The 16,217-nt window shown below is 37.4% G+C and overlaps 1 protein-coding gene across 1 annotated transcript in view; it reads right to left on the bottom strand.

Moving 5' to 3' along the window:
• Nucleotides 1-16,217, bottom strand: part of Pde3a (phosphodiesterase 3A) — a 291,025-nt gene that overhangs the window by 1,039 nt on the left and 273,769 nt on the right. The window contains 5 exon segments of the mRNA XM_010615815.3: nucleotides 7,722-7,977; nucleotides 9,731-9,886; nucleotides 10,745-10,948; nucleotides 12,524-12,723; nucleotides 12,859-12,972. Of these exon segments, the coding sequence (XP_010614117.2) occupies nucleotides 7,722-7,977; nucleotides 9,731-9,886; nucleotides 10,745-10,948; nucleotides 12,524-12,723; nucleotides 12,859-12,972 (930 nt within the window).

The following is a 16,217-nucleotide window of genomic DNA, read 5'->3' as shown; positions in this document are numbered from 1 at the left end:
AAAAAAAAAAAAAAAAAAAAGTAATAATAATGAGTTAAGTACCCAATGGATACATATACCCATCTCCTGATTTATATATTATCATGATGCAGTTTTCAAGAAGGGAGAAATCATGATGGCAATAACTATTGAAATGTTGCTGAGAAATAACTGTGAAAAATATTTAGTATTTGGTATTGTCGACACAAGTTTCCACCTGTGTCTTGCTATTAAGTTTTCTCACGTTCCGGCTTTCAAGACTTCTCACCTACGTGATGGGAATAACTTCTTATCATCCTCAGTCAATCAGTTCAACTCCTAGAAGTCTACAGGATTGATTTCTCTGAAGACATTTGTTACATCGGTCCTCTGCATTGCCTAAACTACAAAGTTAATTTTGAGCCAGGTGTGGTGGGACACACCCATAACCCCAGCAGTTTGGGAGGTTGAGGAGGGAAGATTCCAAGATCAAACTCAGCACGGGCAATTTAGTGAAATGTTGTCATAAATAAATAGAAAAATAAATGAAGGGCTCAAGATATAGCTCTGTGCAAAGGTCCTGGGGGAAAATCTCCAGTATTAACAACAACAAATAAAAAGCAAAACAATATTTTCAACTTCCATTCCAAGTTCTTCCACAAGCTGTCACAAATTCATATTTGTCGCTCTTTCTGCAGTCTAGCTGCTAACTATACTTAACCGTTCTGTTTTCTTTATATGCAACGAACTTGGCTACTTTCCAGCTGTCCTGCCTCTCCTTCAGATATGCTATTTTTAATCACTAATAAAATTCAGATCCATTCATAAGTCCCAGTCACATTTCCCTGGATTCTTCTTCTAAGAAATAATCTTTCTTCTAAATTTTCATGCTGCTCCATATACATTTTCCAGAGTAGATATTATTTCTATTTTTTCCCTTCCTCTCTTTGTCATTATCTCATCTGATATCTGTGCATCCCAAATTATTTGAGAATTTTCCTCCCTTCCTCCAGTTATATAGAAAAGGCTGCCAAACTTGACTTCTCTGTCTACCTCCTGGCAATACAAGCTCTGTCACAGGGATTGGCCATGGCATGGGCATGTGACCCAAGTCAGATCAATCAGAATCCTGCTCTGCAATTTTCCCCAGTAATGTAGAATGAATATGAGATCAAGTGGTGGGGACTGGAAATCTTTCATCCTTTGCATTGATACGTAGCACAAAGTAAACTTACAGTTGGGTATAGTCCTAACCTCATGAAGAAATTAAGGTTGAAAGAACAAGCTGTCAGATAGCTGACACAGAAATAGGAGGAAGGGCAGGTAAGTGTTAATACGAGACAACATCACGCTTACACGAATCAACAGTTTTCCCTTTTTGGAGATGTGCAATGTCCTGCAACAGGACAGAGATGGGGCTTTGGAAGGTTATTGGATCAGGAGGGTGCAATCCTTAGCAGTAGGTTAATGCGTTGATGAATGCCTGGCTGAATGTACGATTAGGAGGTAGAGCCTGGTTGGAGGTAAGGCACTGCCGGCTGCCTTCGGAGGTTGTAGCTCTTGCTCTCTCTGTTCTTTCTCTCTGCCCTTCCTGATTGCCGTGCATTGAGCAGCTTTCCTCTTCCATTCCCTTCTGCTATGGCATTTCTGCCTCGGAGACAGCTGATCGTGGACTGAACCCTCTGAAACCATGAGCTGAAATAAGCCTTTCTTCCTTTAACTTGTGTATATCAGATACTTGGTCCCAGTAACGGAAAGGCAACTAATACAGAAGCTTGCTTTGTTCTCATTATTCTAGGCATCAGCTCTCTTTAGACGATAGGAGCCTTGAGGAATCCTTCTAAGGATCAGCTCTTACATGTTGCAAAGCTCCATTCAATAAATAAATAAATTGCATTCTCTTGTGATCAATTTAACGTTTTCAGTCGAAAAGCATTAAAAACAATTCTCACATAATTCTATCTCTTTATTGACAAAAATAATCAACTTAATTTCAACAGAAGACATTGTAAGACTAACAATTAATTCCATAATTTGTTAATTAAGCTAATTCCTAAACTGTTTTTTTAAGAATCTGGCATGAATCAAGTGACTTCCTAGTGTCTGGCAACTCACTGATAGACAAGAGAGATATAGGTTGACCTTTTCTAACCTAGAGACTGCAAACCTGAAAACACTAAATCCAAAAGGCTCCAAAATATTCTCAGTAGCAACATGATGCCACCCATAAAAGTTTCCGCATCTGACCCCATGGGAGAAATCATTATCGCAATACAGATCCACTAAAATTATATAAAATTGCCTTCAGAATATGTACATAAGGTATATAAATTGATTTTGTGCTTATACTTGGGTCCCATCACCAAGACACCTAATTATGTCCATGCAAATATTATAAAATCTGAAACATATCTGGACTCAATCATTTTGGATAAGGGGTATTTAATCAACCTAATGATGCCAGCAAGGATCTTTTGCTCGACTGAAAAAATAGGTACAATTATAGTGAGTCTGATAAAGTCTCTGAAAAGTGGCAGGAAGCCAAGGAAATGACCAAACAGAGGTATACTGCATGATGACGGTGGCTTAGATTAGGACAGGGTCAGTGGAAAGGAAGCTAGGTAGATAAATACGAGAAACATTTATGAGACAGAAGCAATAGGACTTGGAAGCCAATTGAAGATAGGGAGTTAAGAAGAGAAGGAGTCAAATTTAGCCCCGAGCCTTCAAGCCTTAACAACCGAGAAGACAGTGGTCAGATCTACTGAGAAGAGGACAGTTACATGAGGAGCAGATGTGTGGTGCTTGGGCATGAGGTTTCTGGGAGATCCAGCTGCAGAGTAAAGTAGGCAGTTGGCCCACGGTCAAAAGAGAGGTCCATTCTTTTCTAGGTAATCAAAATATAATGAAACTCTCATTATATTCCTTCATCTGAGTGATCATTTTAGACTGAGGCCAGGAATTTGAAAGGTAAGTGGATCCTTCCTTTAGACTGTAAATCTCCCTAGGATAGAAACTCTTCTCGCTCCATTTGGGTGGGTATCGACAAAGCCTAGGGCACATTATTGAATAAGAAATGAAGAACATTCCTTCGAGTTTCTGTTTTACCATTAAAGGTGAAAATGAAGTGTTGATAGCAAAAAACATTAAAAAGCAGTTGGCAGAAAGTTCAGAACAAATTGAGACTGTTAAATAAGGATGATCAGAAGGGATATCTGAGTCTAATCAATGAAGTGGTTATAATTTACAATGTAAAGCATAACAGGAAGGAAAAAAGGGCGGAAAGAGAACAATTTAAGAATAGCAAAAACAAAAATCAATGCCAATTACACTGATGTACATTTGGGGTATGCCAAAGGAACTAGATCTCTCAGAGGCCATCTATTAACACTTTTGTAACGTTCTAGAGATTCTTTTGACATACCATAGTATTTTTTACAGTGGTATTGTAACACACTACGGAATCTTTTTGCATGTTACACGACTTGACAAGATGAATTCTGTACATATACTATAGGAAAAAAAAATCCTATCTTTAATTACTTTTGAACCATACAGACAGGAAACAACAGGAATTTAAAACATTCATTGTATTTATTATTTCTTCATTAGGTGAACTCTTTGATCAAACTGGCATTGACAAAGAAATAAGCAATTTTCTGGATGCTTTTGAAACAAAGATGAATCAGGCTTTCCTTAAAGGAGTTTGCACTCTGAAGGAGAAAAAGTCAAGAAGACAAAAACTGAGCACCTGTGCTATTTTAGACATACGTACACTTGTGACCAAGACCATCTGACTATTTCTCCCAGTTTGCCTTAATTTTTAAGATCATTTGCTTTAGAAATTTTTTAACCCAAAATTCTTTCTCTAGTACTTTCACATATGCAAACTTCTCCCAGCCTCCAGGAATGTTGTTTTCCAGGACCTGGGAGCCATCACTTTGTAAAGCAGTCATCAAGAAAGACTGCAGCCAGGTAATCCTAGAGTTCTGGCAAGAATCAGGAAGATCACAAGTTCAACCGAAGCCTGTGCAACTTAGTGAAGCCTTGACTCAAAATAAAAAGGGCTAGGGTTGTATCTTAGTATTTTAAAAAGAGAGAGAAAAAAAAAAAGAAGGAAAGAAAGAAAAAGAAAAAAGTACCAGCTGGATACAGTGGTGTATGTTTCTAATTCTAGTGACTTCAGTGGCTGAGGCAGCAGGATTGCAAGTTTGAGACCAGCCGGGACAACACAGTGAGACCTCGTCGCAAAATAAAATTAGAAAAGGGGCAGGGTGCAACTGGAGTTGTAGCTCAGTGACAGAGCAGTTCCCTAATACACTGGAGGCCTTGGGTTCAATTCCCAGGGCACAACATCTTTGACTATAAAAGCATAGCGTTATACTTGGAGAGGTACAATTTCCATATTTAAAAATTTTGTTCCAAGTGTAAATCAAACGTCGTGTTCTTATGACAGTAGAATTTTAAAAATAAGGGGAGAGGAGAAGAAAAAAGGAAAATGAAGAGAAGAAAAGCGGGAGGGAAAGGGCAGAGAGGAAGGGATGGGCGGGGAGGGTAGGAGGGAAGGGAAGGGACGGTAGTTTTGTGGGTGAGTGGAGCGCAACGTCAACGTGCTCCAGTTATCGTACACAGATGTCCTCGTTAAATCAGCTGCCTCCCCCAGAGGTCCTCTAGCACTTATTCACTACTAGCTCATCCAGCACTTAAAAGCTGCCTTCCTTGCTATTTTTCACAAGTGTCTATGCAGTTTCTCTTCGATACATCATACTCTGGCAGCACAGAAGATTCAACCTGTGGGAGAAGTGGGAGGCCTTTAAAAAAAAAAAAAGAAAAGAAAGGAGCGGACAGGACACACGAGCTGGAAGGCAGTCAAGGGAATTCACCACGCTGGGAAAGAAGGGGCCAGCACCGGGCACAAGGAGCAAGGCAGAAGGGGCTGTAACAAATGACCTCACACGTCTGCAAGTTTCCTAACAAGGAAGATATTCAAAGCCTAAAATTCAAATAGACTTTATTGCATATGCTTATTTATTGGTTGTCAAAATGTATTGATCTCTTTCTACTAAAATCTGTATTAATATGTTCAATTTTTAAAAGCAAATTTAAAATTACTCTTTGATCTAAGCTGTGGTCTATTTCTGCTTTGGTTTGGGCTCAGGTAAGCACAAATAAGCTTCCCTTGAGAAATTTTAAAATGCTGAAATGCTTTTTAACTCCAATCAGGAGAGTGACAGGCCACCACTGACGGAAGGATAGATCTGAATCAGTCATCCAAAACACTGAACAGCTCCAGGTGACTTTTCCAGCTGAAAGTTGTACACATTTGTGGGGAAGAAGCTAACTAAAGCTCAATTTTTCTCTTTTTCCTTCCCAGGCAGTCCCTATGAGAGCAGCTGTTCTCTTATTAAGGCTGTTAAACTTTAGCAATAAACCTCTCTGGAATTAGATTGAATAAGGTGACGTAGAAGAAAGTTTGTACCAAATACATTTGCGTAGATTAGAATCTGCAGGTGGTCTGTATTGGGAGGCCCATTGTTCAGCACTGGAACCTTTTGAAATGAGAACAAAGAGCCTTTCATTGCTCAAATTCTAAACGTGGTTTAGTACTTCATTAGAAACCTCTTAGTTCACTGTAGGAATCTTTCAGGTTTAATTATGAGGTGTGGTAAAAGCCTGCTTTCCCTAGAACACCATACTGAAACATTTTATTCTGTGTTTCCTGGGAGATCTCCAAGTTTTGCAAACTGCACAAGTTATCAGCACATATTTAATAGTTTCTGAAATCTATGAGTCAGGCTCAATCAAGGTAACTGTCTCAGCTAATGTGAGTTCTGAAATTAAAATTATTAAGCACCAAAAGCAATGGAGTTAAACATTAAGAAACCTGGCTTTCTTTTCTGGTTCTTTAACCTTGAGATACCACTTCAGTTTCTGAGCCTTAGTCTTCGGTAAAATGAAGTAGCTAACTAAATCCCATTACTGTTATGGCCAATGCGTAAAAATACAGACAGTGCTTCACATTTGTCATTGTCTTGGCTGTGAAGTAACACTGCAAGGAGATTACTGCTACAGCTATGATATCAAATCACTGCACATGGGTTATTGTATATGCTAGTATCAGGTGGCCAGTTAACTTTGAAAGCCATTAGCAAGAGGATGGACAAAATTCTTGCATTAGTGCGGAGAGCAGGTATCAGGATCTGTGTTCAGAATGGTGACCTAACCCTTCAGACAGAAAGGAATACGATGTTTGGATGCAGCACTGACTGCTAAAGCCTAGGTTGACAAGTTGAGCCTCTGGAATAAATTCTTGGCTTTCACTGCTTCTGCTCCCGATGCCTGGATTTTGTGTTTGTGTTTTCGATGTGTTTGGATTCAGGTAGCAATTGGTCAGGACCCACGGGAACAAAGCTTTCTTTCTCAGCAGCTACGCTGACAAACACCACCTTCCGATGTCATTCAATGAAAAATAAACCTTCCTCTCCCGAATAAGACAGCAAAATACTCAGCTGTCTGAAATGAAAACAAGGCAAAATGAGACTACGAATACATGCTTATTAAACATACAAATGAATAAATCACTCATGAAGCCCAAGTTTGGGCGTCCAGCTTTGATCATGAAGGGCAACACAAAATTTCTAATAGAAGTCTTTTTGTTTTTTTTTTAAATAGAGAGAAACAATTATTTCGACTGTAGAATACTGAAGAGAAACAAAGCTCCGTTTTCTCTGTTCTGTACAAAAGTTAATAGGTAGGGTAGAAAAGCCTGGCCTAAGGCTGGATTTGCAGCACTCTTTATCCCAAGTCCAGTTGGTGGTTACCTCTTCACCTGTGCTACGAGAGACGACTTGAAGACAAAATGGGTGAGGACAAGCGCAGGGGGAACCTCCGTACAGGTTGATTGAAACGAACTGGGTCTTGATTTCCCTAACTGTGATTAAAAACAGGGCAGGAGAGGAATGATCAAAATGTCTTTTGTTGGTAATATTTTGCAAAGGGTCTGAAATATTAAGGTTTTATGTCTTTCATTTGAGCAGGTAGAAAACACACGCAGGCTATGCTCTATGAGTACAGAACAGTGTTTTTGGCTTGTCACTGTAAGGGTCGTGGATTTTGCTAATTATGTGATTAGCCATTACCTTTCTCATGGCAACGGACATAAAGGTGTGGAAAAAAAATAATGCTTTCATAGACAATTAAATTAAGCGGATTAGACCAGCCACAAGACGTGCTCCCAGTCAGTTACCAGAAATGCCCACTAGGGACCTTTGGGAATGTTACCTTCTCCTTTCCTTGGCAACTTCTTTTCACGCATCCAAATTTTCTCAGCTTTTTTTTTTTTTTTTAAAAAAAGCTCTCTTACTACAGTATATTTTCCTTGACCATGGTCATCTAAAACTCCAACCTTTTTCTCAAGCACTTCATATTTTTTTTTCTGCCCTCTAATATCTGTCAGTGCCTAATGTATCATAGATAAACTGATTTTGTCTTGCTTAGTGTTTCCTGAGCCCGTGAATGTAAGCCTACATGAGCAAGGATTTATTTGTCCGTTTGGTCACAGCTCTGCTTTAGTACCTGCAGAGATGCCTTGCACAAAGTAGGTGCTCAATAAATATCTGTTGAATGAATAAACGAATGCTATTTCTTACTGCCTCACATGCTCTCCCACTAAGATGTAATTCATGAGAAGCATAAAATTTAACTGAACCTAATTAAGGAAACAATCTCTGGAAAACCTATTAGAACTAGAGTTGATAACTTACTGGGAGATTCATTATTTTCACAGGTCTCTTCTTCATTGGCTGCTGTGGCTTCTTCCTCCTCTTCCGGGTCATCAGTATCTCCTGACTCATCACTGTCTTCAACCCATTTTCCAGGCATGAGTCCTGCTGAGTCGTACGAATTGCACAGAGGCCCCACAATGTGAGAGATGAAAGATTCCTGCAGATTGGCCAGCTGGGGAGCAGAACGGTCCATGAAGGGGCTGATGGGCAACCCAAGGCTGGCCTCCTCATCACCCTAGGAAGAGGCATTTACCATGAGTAGCTAGCTAGAAAGGTAAGTGACACAGGTTTAAGACACAAGAAAAGGCAGTGTTCACCGGGCAGTTAAAATGTATAGAGTTCAAGAATCCAAACATTCACGTGCAAACTCCTTTACTTCTTTGCTAAGAAATTCTACCCAGATCACTAAGATTATTAGAAAAATGCTTAGTTGCTGCTACTTACTAATTTTGTGATCTAGAGGTTTTGGCCTTTAACAAGAGTTGCTTAACATATCAGCAGATAAACAATTGTATCACACTAGTGAGTGTTCCTTAAATTTGAATATAGATGGATCTTAAAAGGTAATACTTGAAATGATAATGAAACAAATATACAACCTATCATGCTTTCCTTTTATGCCTTGGGTACTTGAAAGCATAATTTATTGCTCAATTCAGATTGATATCTTGTTTAGGTTACCATGACTGTGATTATATTGCTTTTCACATTTTTATGTATTATATGTTTAATAGTATTACTAGGAACATGTTTTGTTTGAACTCCTTCAAACTTTTCTGGGAAAAAAATGACATCATAAACCAGAAGTTATCTAATGAAGGAAAGAAAAACTATCAGTGATGGTTATGCCTAAGAAACTGCATTATTGTTAATGGATTTTCCTTTCCCTTCATGTTTTTTCTGCATTTCAATTTTTCAGGAATGACCATCAATTAAGCCCATTCCTCTGTAAGGAGATTCATTACATAAAAATAAAAACATATAAGGTCTGGGGATTTAGCTCAGTGGTTCCGCCACCTGCCTCGCAAGTGCAGGGACCCGAGTTAGATCCCTAGTACAAAAAATAAATAAAGAAAGAAATTTAAAAATAAAAGCACAAACCTTTTATTTTATATATGAATCTTACTTGCAATACCCATAAGAGTTCAGTGACAATTTATTGCTTAATAAAGTACCTCATTCTATTTTGGGACACCTTTAGTAATACAGTTTTCTTTCGATATGGACTCCAACTCTGTCACCCAATAACTTCTACAGAAGGGTTACATTTAGATCCCTTGTTGGGCATTAACATCAACCCATTCCTAAATTTGTATGTTAGTTTTTAAATATCAGAAGGCCGTTATCTCTGCTTTTCTTAGAATAAATACCTTCACTTTTTCTAAATCTTTTTATGCCTCTGATCCCTGTCCTTCACCAATGCACCATTACCTCTACATTCCTCTTAAAAGAATTCACAATTCCAAATAGAAAGCTCCACAGATAACCAACTGAGGTGAGCACTCCAGAGGGAGTAGCATCCCACACTTAACGTTATTGTCGTAAATTTTTGGTAGTCTGTTAACCTATCAACACATCCAATAAAATGTCCATTTCCGGGAAAGTTTCCTTATATGCTCTTTTTCACTCTATTAGAAAAGTACATGCACTTAAGGTAATATATTTCTCCAAATAAATTTGAACTACCTCTTATCATAATAATCTATAGAAGAACAGAATTTCAAAGGCCTGCATAATGTCTCATTATGTCATTCCATTATCTTACCATCTTCCCCCAAAATGATTGAAATAACTTTATCATAAAGCTCTGTAGTGACAGTTAGGTTTGATTTTTTTTTACCATAACAATTTTTAACTCTTTGATCAAAACTGTCCGTGAGTATAGAATATGAAACAGAGTAATCATACTTTACAGCTTTTTGGAAATTTTAGTGAGTTAATGAGAAGCCCAAATATACAGCTTGAGATAGTCTAAGCACTTCAGTTACCTGTTCATAGAATTCATTGACAATACCCTCTGTCCACTGAAGATGAAGTTCTTTACATTTAGCTGGCCCATTAATATCAGCCAACTTTATACACATCTGACAAACCAGGAGACGATCATTTTCATTGGTCCAGTCTATTCCAACATCATCATTCACCTGTTTGAAGGACAAAGTTAAAATGTTTTATCTCAAGGAAAGAAAGCAAAACTTGAACGAGAAAAAAAAGAACCATAGAATACCAATTGTCTTTCTACCATGTGGATCTCAGAATACCAAATAACTGGGACCTTAGCTATTTAAGATAATGTGACTGGCTTATATAAATTAATAGTAAAAGAGTTCATCCAAAAGTTAAAAATAATAAGTGATGGATATAATAATTATAAACTATGGAGAGTTGGGCATGGTGGTGCATGCCTGTAATCCTAGCACTCGGGAAGCTGAGGCAGGAGGATTGCTGTGAGTTCGAGACCAGCCTGGGCTATATAGTGAGTTCCAGGTCAGTCTCAACTACATAGTGAGACCCTGTCTCAAAAAAAAAAAAAAATCATAAACTATGGAACTGACTGTAAGTGCTATTGAAGTTAGCATATATTAGCAATTACTATTAAAATAATAAAGCTGCAATTAATAAGAATTTTTCCTGAATTAATATTTGGGCATTTATGTTTGATGTAAGAAAGTTCACTTCAATTTTTTTATCTTTATTACTTCTGGATAATTTACATAAATATGTCATATAGATGAGAGAAGATTAAAATAAATCTTTAATGATACTCAGAATTTATTGTTCATCTGTAGAAAGAAACATAACATACACACACAACACTGCAGTTTCAGGTACCTAGATCCAGACCAATACCTTACATATCTGCTTCCATTTAAACATTTTATTGCACTCTTTTTCACGGTTGACGTATGAGAGCTGAAGGCAGTTGAATTTTGCTCCACACTTTGATTCTATGACACCTTTTAATGTGGCCATAATATGAAGACTGGTGCAAATCTAGTTACCTTGGCATTAAATTTGGTTACGAAGTCAAAGTGTTTCTTCAAGTCAGTGGCCAAAATTGCTTCAATGACAAGGAAGCGGAAATGCTTAAATTCCACATGGTCAAGGTTAATTAAGAAGTTATACTCTGGCCGGGACATGAAAAGATTCCATGCAGCAGCTGCATGATGATTCTCCAAAACAGAGCGATCATTATATAGCACCGCCTATGCAAACAAGAAGAGAGTTAAGAATTCAACTTTAAGTTGTTTAAGTTTTTAAAAGAATTGCAAAAATAAATGAGAATATGCAAAATAGCTATTTTGTTCCTGGAACAACAGCAATACAAGAAATAATCTTGCCTTTGCTGGTTGTTTACAATCATTTATTGCCATATCTTGGCTGCTGATTATGTTTCTTGGCTAAATTTTCTTTCATAACCTGAGGTCCGTTTTTTGAAACTTTTTTTGCTTTTCCCAAATTACAGCAAATAAAAGGCCCTAGCTTGCCTTAATAGAATGTGTTTTCCACAAAATCTTTTTCTTTGGATTTCTTTGCAAGTTACAGGAATTTAAACATAAACACATGAACACACACACACACAATATATATACATATATATACATATATATGTATATATATATATATATAATCTCTATGAGCTAATTTGGTTAATTTCAATATATGGTATAAGAATTACCACTTTTTATCATTATTGAAGAGGAATGAAATCCCTAACAAGTCCACAAACAAAACATCTTCACCCCACCATCAACCATGGGCAATATCACACTTTATCTAGAATAGTAACTAGTAACTTATATAGTAAACATCTACTCATTTTGAATTCTCAAACAATGCTAAGCGAAACTTCAAGAAAAAAGAGAAGTTGCCTACAAAAAATGCTTGAAGACTAGCGTTAGACTAAGCACATGAATATCAATATTGAGGTAAGTAAAAAAATAAGGAAGAAAACCTGAGTAGTAAATTATGCTGGCAAGAGAATTTCTGCCTATTTCTGGGAAACTAATTTTGATCTATGAAGGACTTATGGAAAGAAGAAAAAATATGTGGTCAAGAAAAAAGAATATTTTTATTGTATATATAAATTCAAGGAATACTCTCTATTTCAAGGAAATTCAAGAAATATTCTAGAATGGTCCAGAAGAGAGGTTGTATAATTAGATGAGAGTGGGATAAAACACAACAAACAAGGTAGACACAGAACCAGACTGACATTTTAGATCCTTTAGAATGAAGAACCAAGGGTCTCTGAATGTTTTGTTGTTTTTCTTGAATCTCATGTTTAGGTAAAAATTTTCCCTCAATGAATGAAAGAAATTGTGCTAAATTCAACAACCAACAGAAATGCCTTAAGAATAATAAGTGCTGTCATAAATGTCTTTCGGAGGAATATCATTTATATACAGAGAAACTTTACAGTCTTAAAAATCCAAGATAGATTTGGTTCTCTAATCTTTACAGTAACAGACACATGTACAATCTGCCTTTCTTTGTCGAGGAGCTCATAACGTGAACTCAAGTAGATTTTCTTATAGGAGTAACGGGGAAGGAGCGATAATACCCTAAGGGTAAAAGGTGCATACTTGCCATGAATATCTTAGAAAAAAACCTATGTTGTCTTTTCACAACCAGCATGACTAAGAATTTTATCTTGGGACACAGTATAGTTTGGCATCTATTTAGTTGGTGCCTATTAGAATTCAGATGGATAAAATTAATTTTCTTCAGAAAAATCTCTACATTGAGTGGTTCCTCCTAATCCAAGTCTAAAGATTTACCTGAGGAGCACTGGTAGCAACCAGGAAAGCATTCGTTCTCCCTGGGTGGTCATAGTCATGCATGGCTGCAGCTACGTACAGCGCCATCAACTCTAAGGCAGGGATGTTTCCGGAAAGGCATCCATATTTATCATCCGCCGCATTATGCATTTTTGAAAACACATATCCCATATGCCCATGTGTAAATCCACTGTCAGAGTCTGAGAAGAAAAGGTTGAAATAATAGAAAATTTAAAAAGTGTTAAATAGGCACCATTTGTTTGCACTTCCTTTAAACACACACACACACACTCATTTCTGTTTCACAAGGGAGCACAGATGTACTTAATACACACCTGAATCACTTGCTGACCCGGGGTCATTAACCACGGTGGAGAGGCCTGGGATAGGCTGTGTCGTAAGATACCAAACAGCATGTAAGACATCAGTGGCATGGATTCGGTTATGATCTGCAGCCAACGCAAAGGAATAGTCATCAACCTGTGAACTTTGGGGTCGAAGGTCTAAGAGTGCCATCTACTGGAGAAATGGTTTAGTCCAAACAGTTTAAAGGCCCGGTGAAAGCCAGCCAAGCTTTCTAGAACAGATATTCTTTGATTACTCTTCCGTACCTTCCTAACATCCACAGGAACAAGAAAAAACACTCACAGCATTAATAATGCGCTTAGACGTCTGAAATGGAAAAATCTCTGGTCAGAGTCTATTAGAAACCCAGGTGTATGCAAAACAACTGCAGTGTTTACTCTTGGACTTATTTCCATACTCCTGTAGACAACTATGCAGAAGAACAGAAGGAAAGGAGGAGCCGTGACAGGCTTCACCCTGATCAGACCAATGACTCAACTCCTTAATATTCTATCTCTTACAAGTGGTGCCCAAATCTAGTTTGCAAATAGAACATTGTAGTATTCTTCAACATCAATATTTAAATGTAACAATAAAAAGGAGCAGCACATCTTTCCTACCTAGATTAAAACCACAAAACAAAATTCAAAGCCAAAATCAATTATGTTCTCTGATCAAGAAATTCTAATTTGGGATGTATTTCTAGAAAATACCTAAAGAAAAAGAGTAAGAATCTATTTTGTAATGATGCAGGGAGTTGGGCCTACAGTTATGTTCTTAGAACATAGAACATAGAAATTGTACTTTGGGGAGGCTGGGGATTTAGCTCAGTGGTTCCACTGCCCATTACCTGCCTCACAAGTATAAGGTCCTGAGTTTGATCCCTGGTACCCCCACAAAAAAGGAAGAAATTATACTTTGGAAATATGTTTATAGGCATTATATAAAATTAAAAATAAGAATCTCTTTGTATATTGATGTAGGTGGAATATTACAGTTATGTTCTCTCATTAAAATTTTTTTAATTTGGGAATACATTTCTAGGAAATACCTAAAGAGAAATATAACAGTCTCTCTGTATAATAATGCAGCTAAGTAAAAATTATGGAGAAAGCAAATTCACAATTCACAATATTATCATCAGGAAGAGAGAGAATCATTTACATGTGCAGTTCAGCTTATTTTGAGCTCAAACCAGGCCTGGCAGGCCAGTTTCATCTTCTTTTTCTAGTGACATTCTTTCAAGTGTTGGTCTTCTTTATCTACCTCTCTATAATAGTTCATTAACTGACATGGTTTATCCTAAAGGCAACATCTTTACACACTTTTACTTCTTCTAAGCAACCATGATACCACTTCCTTAATAGAAGGGATTACATTTCTGAATAGTCAATTAATGAAGAGGGGAGAAAAATAGAGGAAAACAAGAATGACAACGGGAATGAGAGAAACACTTGTTTCCAGGTTTGAAAAATAAAAGAGGAAGTCCTTGGCCTGGGTGGCCTTGGTAACACCCAGGCGCATGGAGATAGATGGCACCTATTTTCCTACACGTCTGGTAGCTCTTGAAGGAGTCTGTCTTTACGTGAAAACATAGATTTAAATCTTAGGTATATGTTACCCTGGGATTAAACTGAGGGGCTTAAGAAGATCTTCTTAGGAGAATTTTGTGAAAGGTCTTGGGCCCCCAAGGAGGAAACAACAAAACTTGCTTTCCTGGATCCTCAAAGTCACCATTCCATTTTATTAAGATTGGAGTGGGTACGCTTAAATACAGGCCACTCGAAGTGTACAAGCCCATACTTTTAGATAACTTATAGACAAAACAACTGTGTTTACATTTTATTTCTGTATCTGTGCCATGTACAAAGTTGATCACATGAGAATTTTCTGGCTTTGGGACAAATCTTGTTTTGTTTATGTTCTGGTATTTGTTCTCCACGTTACACTGCATGTTACTTAAAACTTACTTTCTCATCTTGAAAAGGAGATAGATTAAAAAGCCTCAATTCCTTATCTTAAAAATATAGAGGTAAATAGTAGTGCCAATTTCATCGTACAATTGTGAGAATCAAGGAAAGGACTGTATTTAAAGTCCCCAATACATTGTGTGCTTCCAATCAGTGTCATCATTATGCACACACGGTAAGTTGTTAGTGTAGAACAAGATGGCAAATGAATGTAGAGCACTTGATTGCTCTCTGAATTAATGGTGAATTTGTAAGAATTGGACTGAAGAACTCAAAACCTGTTCAACCAATGGTCTCAATTCCCTAACAGTTCATGTCTGACAAATGGCACCCAGATATAATCTGTGAAGAGAACACAGGACTATTCTTTTGTATCACTCTTCACAAACTGCAATGAAAATGAATAGTACATCTCTTCTATGTAGGTTCAATCCACAAAGCACCCAAATGGCACTTTTTGAGGAGGTAGATAGCAGTGACAACCTGGAATAAGAAAAAAAAGAAAAAGTATTCCAGGTAGAAGGTATAACTCTTGGGAGCAAACTTCTAAATTCCATTCTTTTTCCTTGTTGCAAACTGAGAAGATAATCACCTATGAGTTATTTCTGCTACCACTGTACATCAGAAAAACCCAGCACCGCAAGGGTCAGGGTGCTGGCGGAGCCTGCAAAGTCATCCTACTCCATCTTGTCTGCTACCCCAAGGCCCAGATCCAGAATATGTTACTGGTAAGGTTTACAAACTTTCAATGAAAGCACGATCCAATATAAACATAGTAGTGCTTTAAATAAAAAAAGGAAAGCTACCACACTCATGAGTCAAGTATAATCCTGACTTTAAAACTAGCTAAAATACTTGAAAAAATTTAAAAAGCTCCTGCTGCTTTTAAAGTATGGGCTCAAAAGCATCAAATAAAATAATAACAGCGTACCGAATCCAACTGCCTATTGAAACACACACATCTAGTTACGTGCATGCCTAGGAGAATCACAATTTTATTAATCACTTAAACAGCATGGGAAGCCATCTGCCTAGTCAGCAGTCAGCAACACGTTGATTAAACAAATATTTACTTTGCGCACACTATGTGCAAGTACTGTATTATGCTACATGCTTGTATCTCTGTTGCCCCTGATGTTCATTTTCCACTGACCCAACTCAGAAGCACCGGTGCTAAGAAAGAAGGCAGCCAAGTTAATATAAGGTCCTGAGGATACACAAACATGCTTAAGGGTTCCTCTTGTTGTGGCCATCGCAGGCAACTGAAAGGGATGAAAAATGGCATCAGGACTACTCTTGTTTCATCTCTTAACATCCTCCTTCCTTCATTTCTATATTTTATACTAATTCTTTTTTTTTTTTTTTTTTTTTTTTTTTTC

This window comes from Fukomys damarensis, unplaced genomic scaffold (assembly GCF_012274545.1).
Source record: "Fukomys damarensis isolate Sample0158 unplaced genomic scaffold, DMR_v1.0_HiC HiC_scaffold_19, whole genome shotgun sequence".
In the NCBI taxonomy this organism is placed as follows: Eukaryota; Metazoa; Chordata; class Mammalia; order Rodentia; family Bathyergidae; genus Fukomys; species Fukomys damarensis.
The sequence above is the reverse complement of the archived record's forward strand: the minus strand, read 5'-3'. Positions and strand labels throughout refer to the sequence as shown.